General features: G+C 41.9%; 2 protein-coding genes across 2 annotated transcripts; one reads left to right on the plus strand and one right to left on the minus strand.

Annotated features, from left to right (window-relative positions):
- Positions 1–304: 304 nt before the first annotated feature.
- LOC111568523 (mitochondrial chaperone BCS1) lies at positions 305–4,607 on the minus strand. Its single transcript, XM_023270209.3, has 7 exons — positions 3,924–4,607; positions 3,321–3,460; positions 3,015–3,209; positions 2,502–2,565; positions 2,211–2,383; positions 1,927–2,044; positions 305–641 (listed from the first exon to the last, which is right to left on the minus strand). The coding sequence occupies exons 1-7, from the start codon at positions 4,241–4,243 to the stop codon at positions 389–391; spliced, it is 1,263 nt and encodes a 420-aa protein (XP_023125977.2). The 5' UTR covers positions 4,244–4,607; the 3' UTR covers positions 305–388.
- Positions 4,608–4,665: 58 nt separating this feature from the next.
- Positions 4,666–15,849, plus strand: znf142 (zinc finger protein 142). The gene is made up of 9 exons (XM_023270188.3): positions 4,666–4,984; positions 5,078–5,134; positions 6,943–7,422; positions 7,547–7,774; positions 8,910–9,734; positions 9,850–10,027; positions 11,052–13,944; positions 14,800–14,905; positions 15,114–15,849. Exons 3-9 carry the CDS (start codon positions 6,948–6,950, stop codon positions 15,641–15,643), a joined length of 5,235 nt encoding a protein of 1,744 aa, XP_023125956.2. The 5' UTR covers positions 4,666–4,984; positions 5,078–5,134; positions 6,943–6,947; the 3' UTR covers positions 15,644–15,849.
- Positions 15,850–15,852: the final 3 nt, after the last annotated feature.

Consider the following 15,852-nt stretch of genomic DNA (forward strand, 5'->3'; position numbering starts at 1 on the left):
GCCAGAAAGAGAGGAATGACAAGACTACCTGCTGTTCTGTATAAAGTACTATATTTATGCATTTACATGTCTGAGAAGACGTTTGTTTTTCTTTTCTTCCTTTTTTTAAAAAAGTCTTTCTCTTTCTCTTTTCTTTATTTTCTTACTTTACATATAATGATCTGTTTAATATGCAAGTGCCACGTTGTGGTTAAACATATCTGCATAACTGAGAAAGTCTTGTAATGTATACTGCAATGCATATATGTACCTGCATACAAAAACTGTTAATAAATATATTGTTAAAAATAAATAACTTCAAGTGGAAAAGTGACAACAATTTAATCATGTTTCTCTTTTCTTTTTATTTTATACTCAGTAATCACTCTCAAAATCCCTTCCCGTCCTTTCATCCTTTAATTTGGGCAACATTGTCTATAGATCCTACAGGGTCCATTTTGTGCAGCAGAAAGTGTCCCTGCACCTGAGCAGCGCTAATCTCAGAATGTGTGGCTAAGGCACGCTCTGCAAACCGCTCCCCTTCAGAGGCAGGTTCATCAGGGTAGAACCGCCGGAACATCTGGGTGAGCTGCCAGTGGGTACAGTGTCCGATGTACTGCTTCAGATCAACACGGCCGGGTCGGATGAGTGCTGCGTCTAACCTGTGGGCAGAAATTGCAGACTGGCAGTTAATACTGCTGAAAATACTCCTCAGTGCACGTAAAAGCATGCATTCAGGTAGCCTTGATAAATTAGTTTGTAATGTCCATTTATAAAGGTATTATTGTAATCAGATAGTTACAGTTTAGCACAGTTCAGTATAATGGTAAACTATACCTCTAATGTCCAATTTGTTCAAGCATTTTAAAGCTACATTACTCTGGCCACTTAAAGGCAGCAGAGCATGATGTAAACAAACCATATAACAGCCATCCATCCATTATCTATACTTGATCCTCATTAGGGCCGCAGGGAGGCTGGAGTCTATCCCAGCTGACTTAAGGTGAAGGCAGGGGACTCCTGGACAGGTCTCCAGTCTATCACAGGGCTACACTTAAAGACAGACAAGCACACCCACATTCACACCTACAGACAATTTAGAATTTCCAATTAACCTCAGCATGTCTTCGGACCATGGCAGGAAGGTGGAGTACCCGGGGAAAACCAACGCATGTACAGGGTGAACATGCAAACTCCATGCTGGGACATGAACCGGGGATCTTCTAGCTGCAAGGCAACAGCGCTAACCACCGAGCTACTGTGCAGCCTCCATATAACATTCTTATGGTAATTTGATAACATTTGGCCCTTCATCATTGTAGCTCTGCTTTGGTCTCCATCAACTCCAATGAAATGCTTCTTTATCTTTAGCAGCTACTCACTAACTGTATGTAGCTTGGTGCAGGGCAGGTTGTGTACATGAGGAAGTGAACTGGAGAATCTGGTGGTAATTTTCTGTGGGTTCATCACTATAACTGACACCTTTAACATCACACATAGTCGTCTGAGTCACTGTTAATATGACCTTATTTAAGCTAAAAGTTTTCATTTTCATTTAGTGATGTTTATTAGATTTCCCTTCCTTTGTTGTTTTAGTTATAATATAGTCAGTTATAGTTTGGTTATAAGATGTATTTTTGTATTTACTTGGGTTCAATATTTTTCCTCTGTATAGTATATAACCTTCATGAAGCCAGAACTTAATGCAGGACTATTACATTAGACTGTATTAGTTTTGCTTGGTGTCCCCAGTTCACTGAACTAGATGTAGGTTAGCAACATTGAATGAAAACACACTGTATACTTTCATAAGAATAAAAACAGAACTTATTTGCTGTTTCATGACATGTTTGCTCCACTTTTTAAAAAAGAAAATCTCGGTTAAAAATGTATTTATTTGTGGAATTGTACCAAATACTGTGATTATGAATTTCCTTCCAACAGTACCTGTCTATGAAGTTGGTGGTCATAAAAACGATTCTGGCCTCAGATGAAGCAACTCCATCGAGAGAGTTGAGCAGTCCACTGAAGGTCAGTCTTCCCATTCCCTGGTAGGCCAGAGGGTCTGAGAGGCAAAGAAAACACAAGTCAGTGATTTGAAAGTCATCCTCAAATCAGAATAAAACACAAAGTCTGTCTGAGAAATAAAACTTTTACAGATTATCTCAACGTTGAATTTCAGTGTCTTTTACACCCCAAAATGTGAGCGAACAAAACTCCCTGCTACTCACTCTCAGTGGGAAGCAGGTCTCTGCTGACGAAGGCTGCATCTACATCCTCCAACAGAATGATGCTTTGCTGAGGTGCCACACTCAGGAGGTGGTTCAGACGGTCATCTGAGAGCGTTCGGTCACTCAGACTCATCAGACAGATACTGTAACCCAGCTCACCTGCCAGCGCCGTGCTGCAATACAGTGAGTTACGAACAGTGTTAATGACTTGAACACAAATATCTGACAAGTTTCAATCACCCAAGATGCAAAACAGAAAGGGGGAGAAACCCAAATTAATAGCATACTCACATAAAGCTGCTCTTTCCACATCCTGGGGGCCCATAAAGCAGATATCCTCTCCTGTAGGGAATGCCTACATAGACAGTGGATCACAGTCAATCAGATGGCCATCACAGATAAACTGGAAATTCTTCCACAAAGCAGGCAATTTAACAAAATGATTATTTAAAAAAAATGACAGGACTAAACTCCTTGTTTATCCTATTATAACCAGAGAGCTAGAAATCATATATATTACATCACTGTGAACATTTTCAAAACATACTTTAATTTCCTGTATTTCATACAGTCATTGCTTTGTCCTCTACAGTATGAAAATCAACTAGCAGATTTAAAAATCAGCTTATTTTAAAGGCATGATATTGATCTCTTATGGGTTAGCATGTGAAAGTGTATGGAGGGGAAAATTTACATCATGATCATCATGATACCAAGAATGAATCAGAAAACCGGATGATATGAAAATCAAACACAACATCCACATGTAGTGAATGAATACGGTTGAGCCCAGGGATATTTTACCCCTATCTGTGTACCACTTTGGGTTTCCAATAAAGTCCTTCACATCATCTACGATCCTTTCAGCCACACCCGCCTCCAGTACCACCGAGCTGAGGGGTCTGCGTCGCCGTGGAAACCCAAAGGGCCTCCACTCTGCGCCCATAGCTGTGTACATCACTGTCCTTCCTTCTTCCTGCTTCAGGGCCATTTCTCTTGCTGCAAAACAGAATTGACAGCTGCATTAAATGACCAGCTGAGTAAAGTGGCGCTGTCACATGGGAAGACGGGGGGAAGTGTTTTGGGAAGGTGTAAACTGTCACCTTGTACCTTCTTGTAAGATATTAAAGAAGATTTGTCTGTCTCTGCCTAAAGCGGTGAAAGTGACAGACTCCCAGGGGGTTCCAGTGTGCAGGTCCACCATCTGCTTCTCTCTCGTCCTCTCCACCCTGATCCACTTCCTCCCATACCTGCAGACCACAATGGATGATAGTGTCACAAATTGTGCAGCTGGCCCATCAATAAGATGAATATATTTAAGTATCACAATGTAAAGTTTTGAAGCTGAGTTTGTGTATATAATGCAATGCTAAACAATTAATTGATTTCAAATTTAGATCACAATATGACACAATTACAAAAAAATCACAAGAGCTGTGATTTAGGATGAACGAGGCTGTTAAAAAGTGAATCTAACTCATGCTGTCCTCCTTGAGTGACAGTCACACTTTTGATGGTGTCTCATGTGGTAATCCTCCATCACACGCTCTAATATTCATCTGATGTTTCATTTGACAAAAATATACCACAAATCAAATTGCATTATCTGCCAGAAAAATCACAATGGGATATTTTCATCCAGCTTTAATACAAAATGTACTGATACTATGATAATCTACACTTAAAGAAAAACATTTGGGGGATTCTTCTGACCAGATGATGTGGTTCCCAGGACTTGGGTGGAAGTCAAACTGCGTGTGAATCCGTCCACTCTCGTGTGCCAGGTAGGAGGTCTCCACGCTGAGGTGTTGAGTATGTCTGGCATGCTTGGTGATCCAGCTCAGCAGCCAGTGGTAGCTCTTGTCCCTGCTGGGGACCTCCAGAGTGATCATGTAGTGCCTGCGGAAGAAGATCATCCCCACCTGGGCACCTTTTCTTGCCACTGCTAACGCTGTCCCAACCCCAACCAGTCCAAATCCAGCCCCGAAGTAGGGGTTGTCCTTCAGGCCGTCCAGAAAGTCTGACAGGGGCATGGCGATGGCTTCAGCAGTCTTCAAGAGGAACCAGCCTTCATACAGTTGTTGTGAAGCTTTGTAGGAGCACTGACCTACACACGGAATTCCAACTCATTTGCAGATCTGCGTGACAGTCCAGTCTGTTTCTAAATGATGTATTCTGGTCTGCTGGCTAACTGTGATCATGCAGTCTGATAGCAGCTGGCACCAGCAGTCATGACACAGGCGTTGATGTTAAATAACAAATATTCCGCTTTGCCAGTCCTCACAGCTCCCTTGAAGTGCTTCGCCGATTTCCGTGTACAAACAGTTTTTAAATATAGCACTTTAGTTACCTAAATTCCTCATGTGTGAAATGTATGGTTGTCATGCCGTAGCTGTAGGACAGCGACCTCTGCTATACTTCCTGTGTTTGATGAATATCGTTCCGACTGTTCGCCGGAGCTCACGAATATAGTTCCTTTTACTTAGCGGTGCTTTATTTTGTTAGCAGGCTAGGATAAAAATTATTCCAGATTAATGTTTTTGGTGAATAATATACTATGTGCAATTAAGTGTACACAGTTCGATCCGCAACAGCGATATTTTTTGTTTAAAGGAACTGAGCCCTGAACAGTTTGCCGTGAAAATCACAAGGAGCTAACTAACGTTAGCTCAGCTAGCGCTAACAGTGATGTTATTAGCGGACTGCTGCCACTTAAAGTTATCATTAAGAATGAGTGAAACTCCAGCGACTATCACTTAATGTGAAGTATGGAGGTAGTCAAAGTAACAAGCAATGATGACACATTTAGGAGCTAACCAGGACAGCCGTACGGTTAAACTAACAATTTTTGATATTTTGTTTTTCAGGTAGAAAGGACCGCGGAAATCCAGGCAGTAGGTCTGTCTCGAAATTCCGTTTCTGTTGTAAGTAACCGTGTAATTTATTGTTTGTATCTGTGTTGGGTATGCGTGTATTAATGGAAGTCAATATTGCACTGCTTGACTACATCTTTAGTCCTCATTGAACATTTGTGCGCTTCCTAAACAAATTTAAAAACTGGTTAAAATTGGAGAAATATCCAACAAGCCACGAACAGCTAAAACCTACTCTGCACAGTAGAAGTGAGTACATCCCTGTGCAGTACTGCTCAGATGTCAAATGATGAAAAATTGTGTTGTCTTTGCATTACTTCCATCTCCGTGCTTCACTGTCAGGACTGTGCATTCACTGTGGTGATCCTGGCTAGGTTCATGCCAAAGATGATGGACTCCCTCTGAGCCGAACAAATTATGGGTCATTCTTGAATTGGAGGATATTTGGGCTTCAAAATTTTTGAAAAATTAACCTTCTCTTTTACAATTTTCTGCTCCATATTCATCAATGATAGGTAATAAATTATTAAAAGCTTGATTGCCTAAGCTTACACATCAGTAGTATCATTTTTATTCCATGTTTTATTTGTTGTTTGCTAACCCTACTCTAATCACAGTAACAGGGTTGCTAATCCATGCTAATGTTAGCTTTTTCTCAGGAGTAGAAGCTAGATATTCAGCTAGCTGTTACTGCTGACCAAGAGGACAAATTTACTGATGGAAAACAGTAAAGAAGAAAGTAAAAAGAATTTGTCTTATCCTGATAATATGAAGTAGAGGGAGACATTCAGTCAAGGCTGACAGTGCTATGAAAATATGAATAATAGAAATAGAAGAGAGGACATAGCTTTGCTCTACATATTCTTTTGGAAAACTGTTTGATGTTGTTAATTCCAGCATATCGTGTGATTCACTGTTTTCTTCTACCTGCTAAAAAGGTTATGCTAACAGGATGGGACACACGTTAAATTACATAGTAATTATTATTTATAATATTACGTTGATTTAAAAAAAATCCCACAATTATAATAGAAGGAGATTTAAATTTCATTTTTACTGTTTTATTTGAGATTCAATTTGGTCATCAGGGGGGTGGGAACAGAGAAAAATGGCATTTTAGGGGGAACTCCAGACTTATTTGGTATTTTAAAAAAATATTTTCAAATATTCTTTTCTCCTAGTTTTTGTAGATCTGGTTTCAGGACGAGTAAATTTACTCAACAATGGCATGTTTTAGTATTCTGTACATGAATTATTTGAAATTTGATGGGTAGTACGTAAAAATGTCCTCCAGTTCTGAAATGGCCTTTATCCTGAGCTCATCTGACCAAAGAATCTACTCCCAGTATTCATCAGGCTTCTTGTCATATGACAAAGTTCTATCTTGCAGTTTTTTACTGAGAAGCAAGTGGTTTTTTTCTTTTCTTGGACACCGTTCATAGAGGTTCACATTATACAATGACCTTTTTTCTGTCTGAGCTGTCACAGCAACTCTGTTCGAACCCCTGTGACATATCTGAAGCAGGTGCCGGTCTGGTTTTCTTCTACTTTGGGGCCTGTATTTTCAATATAGTCTTTCTGAAGTTTTTATTTATAAGTGGATAAACTCCACTTGTTAACTTAACAATAATGCAGATATTGAGCGGTGATACCATTTGGAATTTTTTGACATTTAAGTGATTTTGCACAGGGGTGTACTCAGTTCTGTTGTATACTGTATATGATAATAGTTTAATGTATAATGTAAAATATGCACATGTGCACTACATGAATACAAAACATAAGCATAAGTTGTGAATGCTCAAGAAATGTCCCTTTCAGTGTATCATACTGTAGCTAAACACTTGTTCTGTTTTTAGACACCATGGAAGCAGTGGAACATCGATGTGAAAAAAGTCTCCCAGACAGTGTCATGTCTGTCTCTCACTTCTGTTCAAAAAGGAAAACCGCTCCATCCTGTAAAGGACCGTTGGACAGTTACAAGTGTTCTCAGTGCAGTGAGATCTTTTCAAAGCCAGGCGCTCTGAAACACCATTTTAAAAGCAGCCACAGCGAGAATGACCTGAAATGCCCATTCTCCTGCTCAGAGCCGGGCTGCCGGTTCAGCAGCACAGGTCGTCAGGAATATCAGGCCCACTTGATGGCCATGCATGGTCTGACTCTAATCCCCTGCACCTACCGCTCCTGTAGACTGTTATTTCTGACACAGGGTGACATGGAAAGTCATTGGAAGGGCCACATGCCCTTCGGCTGCTTTCACTGCCAGTTTGTTGCTCAAAATGTGAAAGACCTCAGCGATCACCTCTTGGAGAGCAATCATCTGCCAAATTACACTCAAGGTAAACAGACGCTACAAGGAATTCATGCTACAAGAGGCAAATGCAGAACTGTCATTTCTTTTTCCTATCAAGCTGTAAAAGTTCAGAGGTATGATTTGGCTGGCTATTTTACGTTTGTTTTCAGGGAACAAGCCTGAGCCCACAACAGCATACACTGATGGAAGCCACCTGCCTGAAGTCTCTGTCAGGCAGAAAAGAAAGCAGAAATCCAACCCCATTTGTGTGTTATCGTCATCACAAGATGGGTATGTGGAAAATGTCGAGAACCAAAGTGGTGATTTGAAACGAGCAAGACAAGAAGTGGATAACATTAAATCTTCAGCCGTGGATGCTACACCGCTGCCATCCAAAGGTATACACACTCACTCAGAGATTATAGTGAAAAAAAAAAAAAAGTTAAACGTAAAAAAAGTAAACGTCTCTCAAAAAATGGTTTACTCTGTAAGACGAGAAGACACTGGTAGCTATAAATAAGTTGAAATGTTACAGCATTTTAACCTGAATTCTTTACCAAAATAAATCATTAACAAATATGTAAGTATCAAAAGCACCAGAATGGTCTACTGCACAATGAGGTTAATGGGCCATATTGACCCCAAAGTCAGAGATCTTATTGCCACAATCGTTGATCTCTTTTAACCTGGCTGGAGGGGGTTAGTTTTAGAACTTTGAGTTTGCTGTAAGCTACACTCTTTCATCAGTTTTTATCTGATGTTATCCCCTGTAAACAAAACAGATTCTCAGCTATGGAAATTTGATATATCTGCAAAGTTGTTGAGTTGAATTTAGTTGCTGATTTTATAGTGTTGATATTGCAGCTTTTAGAAACACATATTAGAGAATTAATTTGTCTGTTGATATTTATCACAGAAAATATTCAGTCAATGGCATTACTTTCATTTTGATTTGTACAAAAGCCAAAGTGATTTCCATGTATCTTTAGTTATGGGACAACGGGTCACAATTAAATGCACTTCTTGATGTTGAAAATGTTAAAATGCATGACATTTACAGTTTAAGAGCTGTGATGTGCAGCTGTCAGCAGTAACCGGCTGTACTGAAGGTGCAGAGAGCAGTAAAATAAATGTAATAATTTACATCGTCAAAAATTTTCCGCCCACATTTCTCTCTTGCATCATTTAAAGGAACAGAGCTGTTTGATGTCATGCATTTCTTACAGTTTTCCATTATCATGAAGTAGGCCATTCCTTTATATGGGAGCATGCATAGAGCTTGATGAAGAAAACCTGGTTTAAGAAAAGTGCTAAATGCCATCATGACGCCCATAATCTCTGATTGGAGTTTTAGATTTTAGGTAAGCCAGCTGCTGCTGCTGCAAAAAAAAAAGCCTGGCTATGTCAAACTTGTTTTTAAAAATCTAAACTGACAAAGAGAAAATGTAGCAAAGTCAGAATTTGTTTTATTCTTGCTTTAAATACTTCTAACATGTGAAGGACTTACTTTTTAACGTTTGTGACTCTTCTTAGAATATCTTGCGGAGGGATCAGAGCATATTTATCGCACGCACACCTGCCCAAAGTGTCGCCGCTGCTTCAAGATGCGCTCTCACCTGCAGGAGCACCTCCGTCTGCATTACCCCGACCCCAGTCTCCAGTGTCCCACCTGTAAGCGATACTTCACCAGCAAAAGCAAACTTCGCATACATAGGTTGCGTGAGGCGGGTGAAAAGGTCCATCACTGCCACCTGTGTGAGTATGCTGCTGTGGAGAGGAACGCAATCCGCCGCCACCTTGTCAGCGTGCACGCTGATGAGACAGAGGACGGCAAGAGCAGTCACAGCTATCTTTGTCCCACATGTGGTCAAAGCTTTCACCAGGGCAGAACGCTCAAGGCCCATATTAAGACGCACCACATCCCGTCAGACAGCAAGCCACTGGCCTGCTTTCAAGAGGGTTGCTCTTTCCAGGGTTCTGTGCGCAAAGACTTTATTAGACACACTGCTGAAGTGCATGGTGTCACTGCAGTAGAATGTCGTCATCACGCCTGCGGAGCAGTCTTTCAAAGCGACACGGACATGGAGGCTCATTATCGAACGCACCTGGCCTACCACTGCTCGGAGTGTGACTTCTCTTGCTCCAATAAAACTGTCTTCCTCCAGCACCAGCGGCTCGGCCACCCAGGGGATGAAAAGCTTTGCTGTGACTTTTGCTCCTTTGGCACGTTTAACCCTGTGGAGTTCGAGCAGCACATTGGACATTTGCACGCCAACGAGAAGATCCATCGCTGCTCTCAGTGCAGCTACGTGACTTCGCATAAACGTGGTTTGAAGCGACACATGCTGATGCATAGTGGTGAGGATGGAATCAGTTTTGTTCTGATGGTTTTCTGTCATGACCTTAAAGCGTTCTCGATCTTTACATACACAGAGCTACTGCTTTTGACATAATATCTCTTAATCTCTTTAAGGTGAAAAGCCCCACAAGTGCAGCCTGTGTGACTTCAGGTGCCGAGATGAGTCCTACCTCTCGAAACATATGCTCACTCACTCAGATGACAAGAACTTCATGTGTGCTGAATGTGGATACGTCACTAAATGGAAGCACTATCTTAATGTCCATATGAGGAAACACGCTGGAGACCTCAGGTAGATATTTATTTATTTAAGTTTCTCATATAACTTTGCTCTCATATTTTTTAATCTTCGATTTGTTGTGGGACTGCTGGATAAAAGCAAATATCGGTGGGCGCCTCTGTAGCTCAACAGGTTAGCTGGCGACCCACAAAAAAGGGGCTATAGTTCCCGAAACAGTGGTAATGGGTTCGAGTCTGACCCATGGCTATTGACTGCATGTCTTCCCCACACTCTTCTCCCCACATTTCCTGTCTCTCTCTCCGCTGTGCGCTATATTATAGGCAAAAAGGACAAAAAAAGTAACTTTGAAAAATGAAAAATATCGGGCAAGTAAATTCCAACAAAAATCACAGTTTTATTTGAATTCTAATTTTCAAGTACATTTTTTTCAACTTTCAGTATTGGCTGTGTGATAGATTAAAACTAGATAGAGTGCTGACACATGAGATACCATCAAAAATTTGACTGTCACACAAGGAGGTAAGAAGTAACAGGAAAATTCATAGATTTCTATCAATTAAGGTAACACAGACCTGGCCTTTATTGTACACAGACCGATCATGCTTCCTGTTCTGTCACTCATCAAAGATCCATTCTGAGCCTGGTGTTAGTGTTTGACTTGATATTACGATCAAAAAGGAGGGATTTGGGAAGGAAATTACTCCTTCCCCTTTCTAAGGTATTTCCTTGCAGCTGTTAGCTGACATCTTCCTAAATTATCTTCAGGCAGGCAGACGCTGTTGGAGGAAGATATGCTAGGATTCTCTGCTATGGTCAAGGTTAGATGTTGACTGTTCTGACATGACTAATCAGACGAGTTGTCTCCATATTGATCTGTAATCTAAATCTGACCTTCTGTCAACTACAGTATATACCCAGAGATCAGAGAGAATCCTCAGAACTGGTGCTGGCACTGCTTACATGCACTACTGCTCAATTGGCGTCACTTCTCCCGATATAAGTAAACCTTACTCACGACCTAAGTCATCTGAGTCTCCAGTGTGTCTCTAACTAATCCTCCTGTCTCCTCTCCTAGGTATTCTTGTGATCAGTGTCCATATCGTTGTCACCGCATGGACCAGTTAAACAGCCACAAATTACGACATCAGGCCAAATCGCTCATGTGTGAGATCTGTGCTTACGCCTGCAAGCGCAAATATGAGCTCCGCAATCATATGTTGGCCAAGCATTCTGGGGAGGAGAAACAGCCAGTTGTGTACAAGTGCAAATACTGCACATACACCACCTGCTATCGCCAAGCACTTCAAAACCATGAGAACTGCAAACACACCAAGCTGAAGGAGTTTCGCTGTGCTCTCTGCTTTTACTCCTCCTTCAGCAGCATCAGTCTCTTCCTTCATAAGAGGAAAGCTCATGGGTATGTACCTGGGGACAAAGCGTGGCTGGAGAACTACGCTGCAAAGGAGAAGGAAAGGAACTCAACAGAGTTCATGCAGGATTTTTACATCAAGCCCTCAGTCAATCATGAGCAGCCAGAACAGTCCACTTGTGAAAGACGTCCACCATCTGCAGCTCCCGACGCTCAGAGAGAACAGTCTTTTCTGGCTGGATCAGCAGATCACAATGCCAGCAAAGAAATCGATGCTAGTTCACAACCCTTAGAGTCTGTGAATATTTTTGATGTCGTTTCTCAAGAGGTTGTCAAGGATGCTATTTCTGATAGCCCTCCATCTGTTAACAGCCCAGAGGAGTACTGTACCCTGGTTTTAACTACACTATCAACCACTGACTATCAAAGTCCTTCTTTACAAAATGAGGAGGAAGACTGTGTAGGTACAGCCACTTTAAATTGTAATGGACCCGACACATTACAAGAGAAGGAAGACTTCTCTACAAGTTCATCAGAGGAGGAGGATGTTGCAGTACCAGATGGAGAGTGTGAACAAAGCGACTTTGACGACAGCTGTGAGCCTCTGAAGAATACAAGTCAGCCTGAGTCTGGGAAATGTCAGACATCTGAGGCTACAAATAAAGGTGAAACAATTCATTCCACTTTTCAACTGGAGCAAAATCAGACATTACAATCTGAGGTACGTGAGAAAGCTATGAAGAAGCATGACAAGGACCAAGCAGAAGCCATGGTTTTAGAGGGACGAGTGCAGATGCTTGTGGTGCCAACTGAAGATGTTTATCGCTGTGACAAATGCTCTTATGTAACCTGTAAGGAGACTGCTTTGAAGCATCACTGCCAAGCTTTGTGCCATGGCAGGATAAAGGGACACCGGTGCCAGGCCTGTGGCGTACAGTTCAAACAGAGGCGTGGCCTTGATAGCCACCTTAAGAGGAAGTGCCCAGCACTTCCACGAAAAACTAGGACATTTGTAGGCATTTCAAAAGCAGGTCTGACTCCAAAGGAAAGATCCAAGCAACTGGATGGAGGAACAAATTCAGATCAGTCAGAGCTTCTATCACAAAATAAGACTTCCACAGATTTAACAGGTCCTGAAATTCATCAGCAAGAAGAAGTCTGTGCATCTCATTTAACAAACTGTAAAGGAATTGTCAGTGATAGCCTCACATGCAACCAGCTTGTGAAAAAAACATTAGCTTCAAAAGATAAAGACAGAAATGTTCCACTGCAAAAAAAGTCCCTTTTTACCAAACAAGATGGCAAATTCAAATGCAAACTGTGCAGTTTTTCATCAGTCAAGCTTCCAACAGTTGAACGGCACCTCTCAACCTGCAAAACAATCCTTAAGAGAAAAGAGGAGCAGTTTGTTTCAGAGTTGAATAATGGTGATGGTGTTGGAGACAAAGAAAAAGAACACCTGGATGACCGAGATCCTGTTGAAGTTTCTAAAAAACGTCAAATCTTCGGTTGTCCAAGCTGTGCATTTAAGTGCAATCAGAAGAGAGCATTAGACAGCCACGAAAAGAAAGGCTGCATGAAGCCAGGTCAAGTCCAATGTACCAAGTGTTCATTTGTAGCCAAAACTGAACCGTCATTGACTCGTCATATTCTCTGTGTTCATAACAAGGAGAAGTTTAATGTGAAAAGTAAACGTTTGTATTGCCAGCACTGCACTTTTAACTGTAAACAACAGCGACGCATGGCACAACACGTTGCACTTAAACACGGAGGTACACGACCTCACCGCTGCAGCTACTGTCCTTTTAGCACCACAAGACGCTATCGCTTGGAAGAGCATGAATCTCTTCACACAGGAGTCGGTCGTCACAGCTGCGACATGTGTGACAAGACCTTCGGGGCTGTGACCAAACTGCGTCAGCATAAGATGCGCATCCACGACAAACAACCTACGCATTTCTGCTCATTGTGCGACTTCGGTGGCTACACACTCGACGATGTGAGACGACACAACCTCCGATGCCACACAGGGGAGTTGCAGCACATCTGCACTCATTGTGATGCTCATTTTAGTTCAGAGATTGCTCTAAGAAACCACTGTAAACGTGTGCACCAGCTTCAGGTCTGTTTCTCATGCAAACAGTGTGACTACACATGTAGCAGCGAAGTTGCTCTGAAGACCCACCAACAGAGCAAGCACTCCCAAGTGAAGTGCACAACATGCCAGGAGTCCTTTGAGGCAAAGGAAACCCTTGCGGTTCATCAGACAACTCACCTGGCACATCAATGCCAGCTGTGCCCTTTTGCTACCAAAACGAGACAGCTGTTGGCTCAACACCTTCTGAGTGAACATGAGGAAGGATCTCCAGAGGACAAGCCTCTCAAGTGCGGCACTTGTCAGTTTGCTTGTCGACATCAGCTGGTGTTGGAGCAGCACCTCCGCTCACATGGAAGCAAACGCTTATACAAGTGCACAGACTGCCAGTATTCAACCCGGAACAAGCAGAAGATCACGTGGCACATTCGCATACACACCGGAGAGAAGCCTTACAGCTGTGAGCAGTGCAGCTACACCTGCACCGATCCGTCTAGGTTGAAGGTACGTTCAAAGTTTATAGGATGGATCTTATTTGTAAGACAAAACCTCAAACTTCCCTAAAGGATCTGCATTAGATTGATTGTGATACAAGTTGTTTGATTTCGTATGTGATCCCATTTCGCTTGTTGATTTAACCCTTAAAAACTCATCTCTGTGAGCTACATATTTGTAGTGCAGATAATCCTGTTCTGACTTAAAATGGCTTAGATATAACTCTACACTGTTGCTTCCACTAGAATCTGTGGCTCTCTGACGTTCCTGTCGCTCTTTTCACAAACCCTTTCCCACTTCCTGCACTTGGAACACAGCAGCTTACCTACTGCTCAAACACTGTAAAACTACTCTAAACTACACAATGGTGAACCGTAAACTGACTCTGAAGAAGAACAATCATACAGAAAACCCCACCCTGTAAGTCAACAGGATTAGTTCATTGTGTTTGTTATGTGTGAAACCCTGGAAGCCTGAATCTGTGTTTTTGAGACTGTCAACAAAACGCTTAAGTTTCAGGGTGGAAATACTCAGCCATGTTGCTGACTGCCAATTTCACTCATGATGTGTCTTCCAGCATATTCAAAACATAATACTGGCATGTTAGTGTGGTTTAAAAAAATGTTTAGTTTTTTTTTACTGGAGGGTGGGTTTAGTTAAGGACATCTTAGTTGATTTAAATAAGTCCCAAGAATGAATTCACTGCAGTTTTTGGTCCCTAAGCATCGTATAAATAATGGATGGATGATTTGCTGTGGATGGACAGAAAGAACCTATTTCTTTTATTGTTATTGTATATGACATTGACTGTATTTCAAAAATCTGAATAACAAATTATCCTTTATTTTCTGTGTTTTCTTATAGCTCCATATGAGGGTTCACCAAGAAGAGAAAAAGTATCTTTGTCCAGAGTGCGGCTACAAATGCAAATGGGCGACTCAACTGAAGTATCACATGACCAAGCACACAGGTACCCGCAAGGCTTGAAAGTTCATGATTATAGTACTTACACATGTTTGAACAAAAATAAGAATGTGATCATGTCTTCAATAACCAAAAAGAAATGTCCAGTTGGTTTAACTGAAGTTCCATTATCTGGATGACTGAAAATACACACAGACATAAGGATTTGGTTCGTTTACAGTTCCATTTTGTATAAAAACATTTATGTCGTGCAGGAGAGAAGCCATACACCTGCGATGAATGCGACTACCGAACCAACAGAGCAGATGCTCTCCGTGCACATCGGGACACGCAGCACTGTGATATGCGCCCTTATGTCTGTGAGAAATGCGGCAAAGCCTTCAAGACTAGCTTCATACTGAAGACCCACCAGCGGCAGCACAGTGGTGACCGGCCGTACACGTGTGGCTTGTGCCAAAAGGCCTTCCGGTGGCCAGCAGGTCTCAGACATCACTACCTGTCTCACACCAAGCAGCAGCCTTTCTGCTGCCGACACTGCTCCTACAGAGCCAAGCAGAGGTTCCAGGTGGTCAAGCACCTGCAGAGGCACCATCCAGAGATGTCAGTAGAGCAGGGTGTGGTGAGAGACTCTGAAGCTGGTGGCCTCACCCTCAGGGAGGCTCTGCAGGGGACTCTGGATGAGAGAGCAGCAGAAAGAACACCAAAGGAGCTACTGTCTCTAGCCAGTGAGGAGGCAGGTGAGGAGGCGATGGCAGCGAGACACAACACTGAAGAGACACAATAGAGAAGCAGTGCTGACATATCTGTCATTACCGATACTTTACTTGATATTATTGTTGTGCAAAAGCCTAATAAAACACATCAGGGCAAATGAAGTGAGAGAATTTAAAAGTAAATATGAAATGTTTGTGGTAAAATAAAAAAAATACGTGTTTCATTTCTTTTAATGACTGCCTGTGATAACTAGATGATCCACAGCGAATAAATGAATGA

The sequence above is a fragment of the Amphiprion ocellaris genome, chromosome 11 (assembly GCF_022539595.1).
Source record: "Amphiprion ocellaris isolate individual 3 ecotype Okinawa chromosome 11, ASM2253959v1, whole genome shotgun sequence".
Classification (NCBI taxonomy): Eukaryota; Metazoa; Chordata; class Actinopteri; family Pomacentridae; genus Amphiprion; species Amphiprion ocellaris.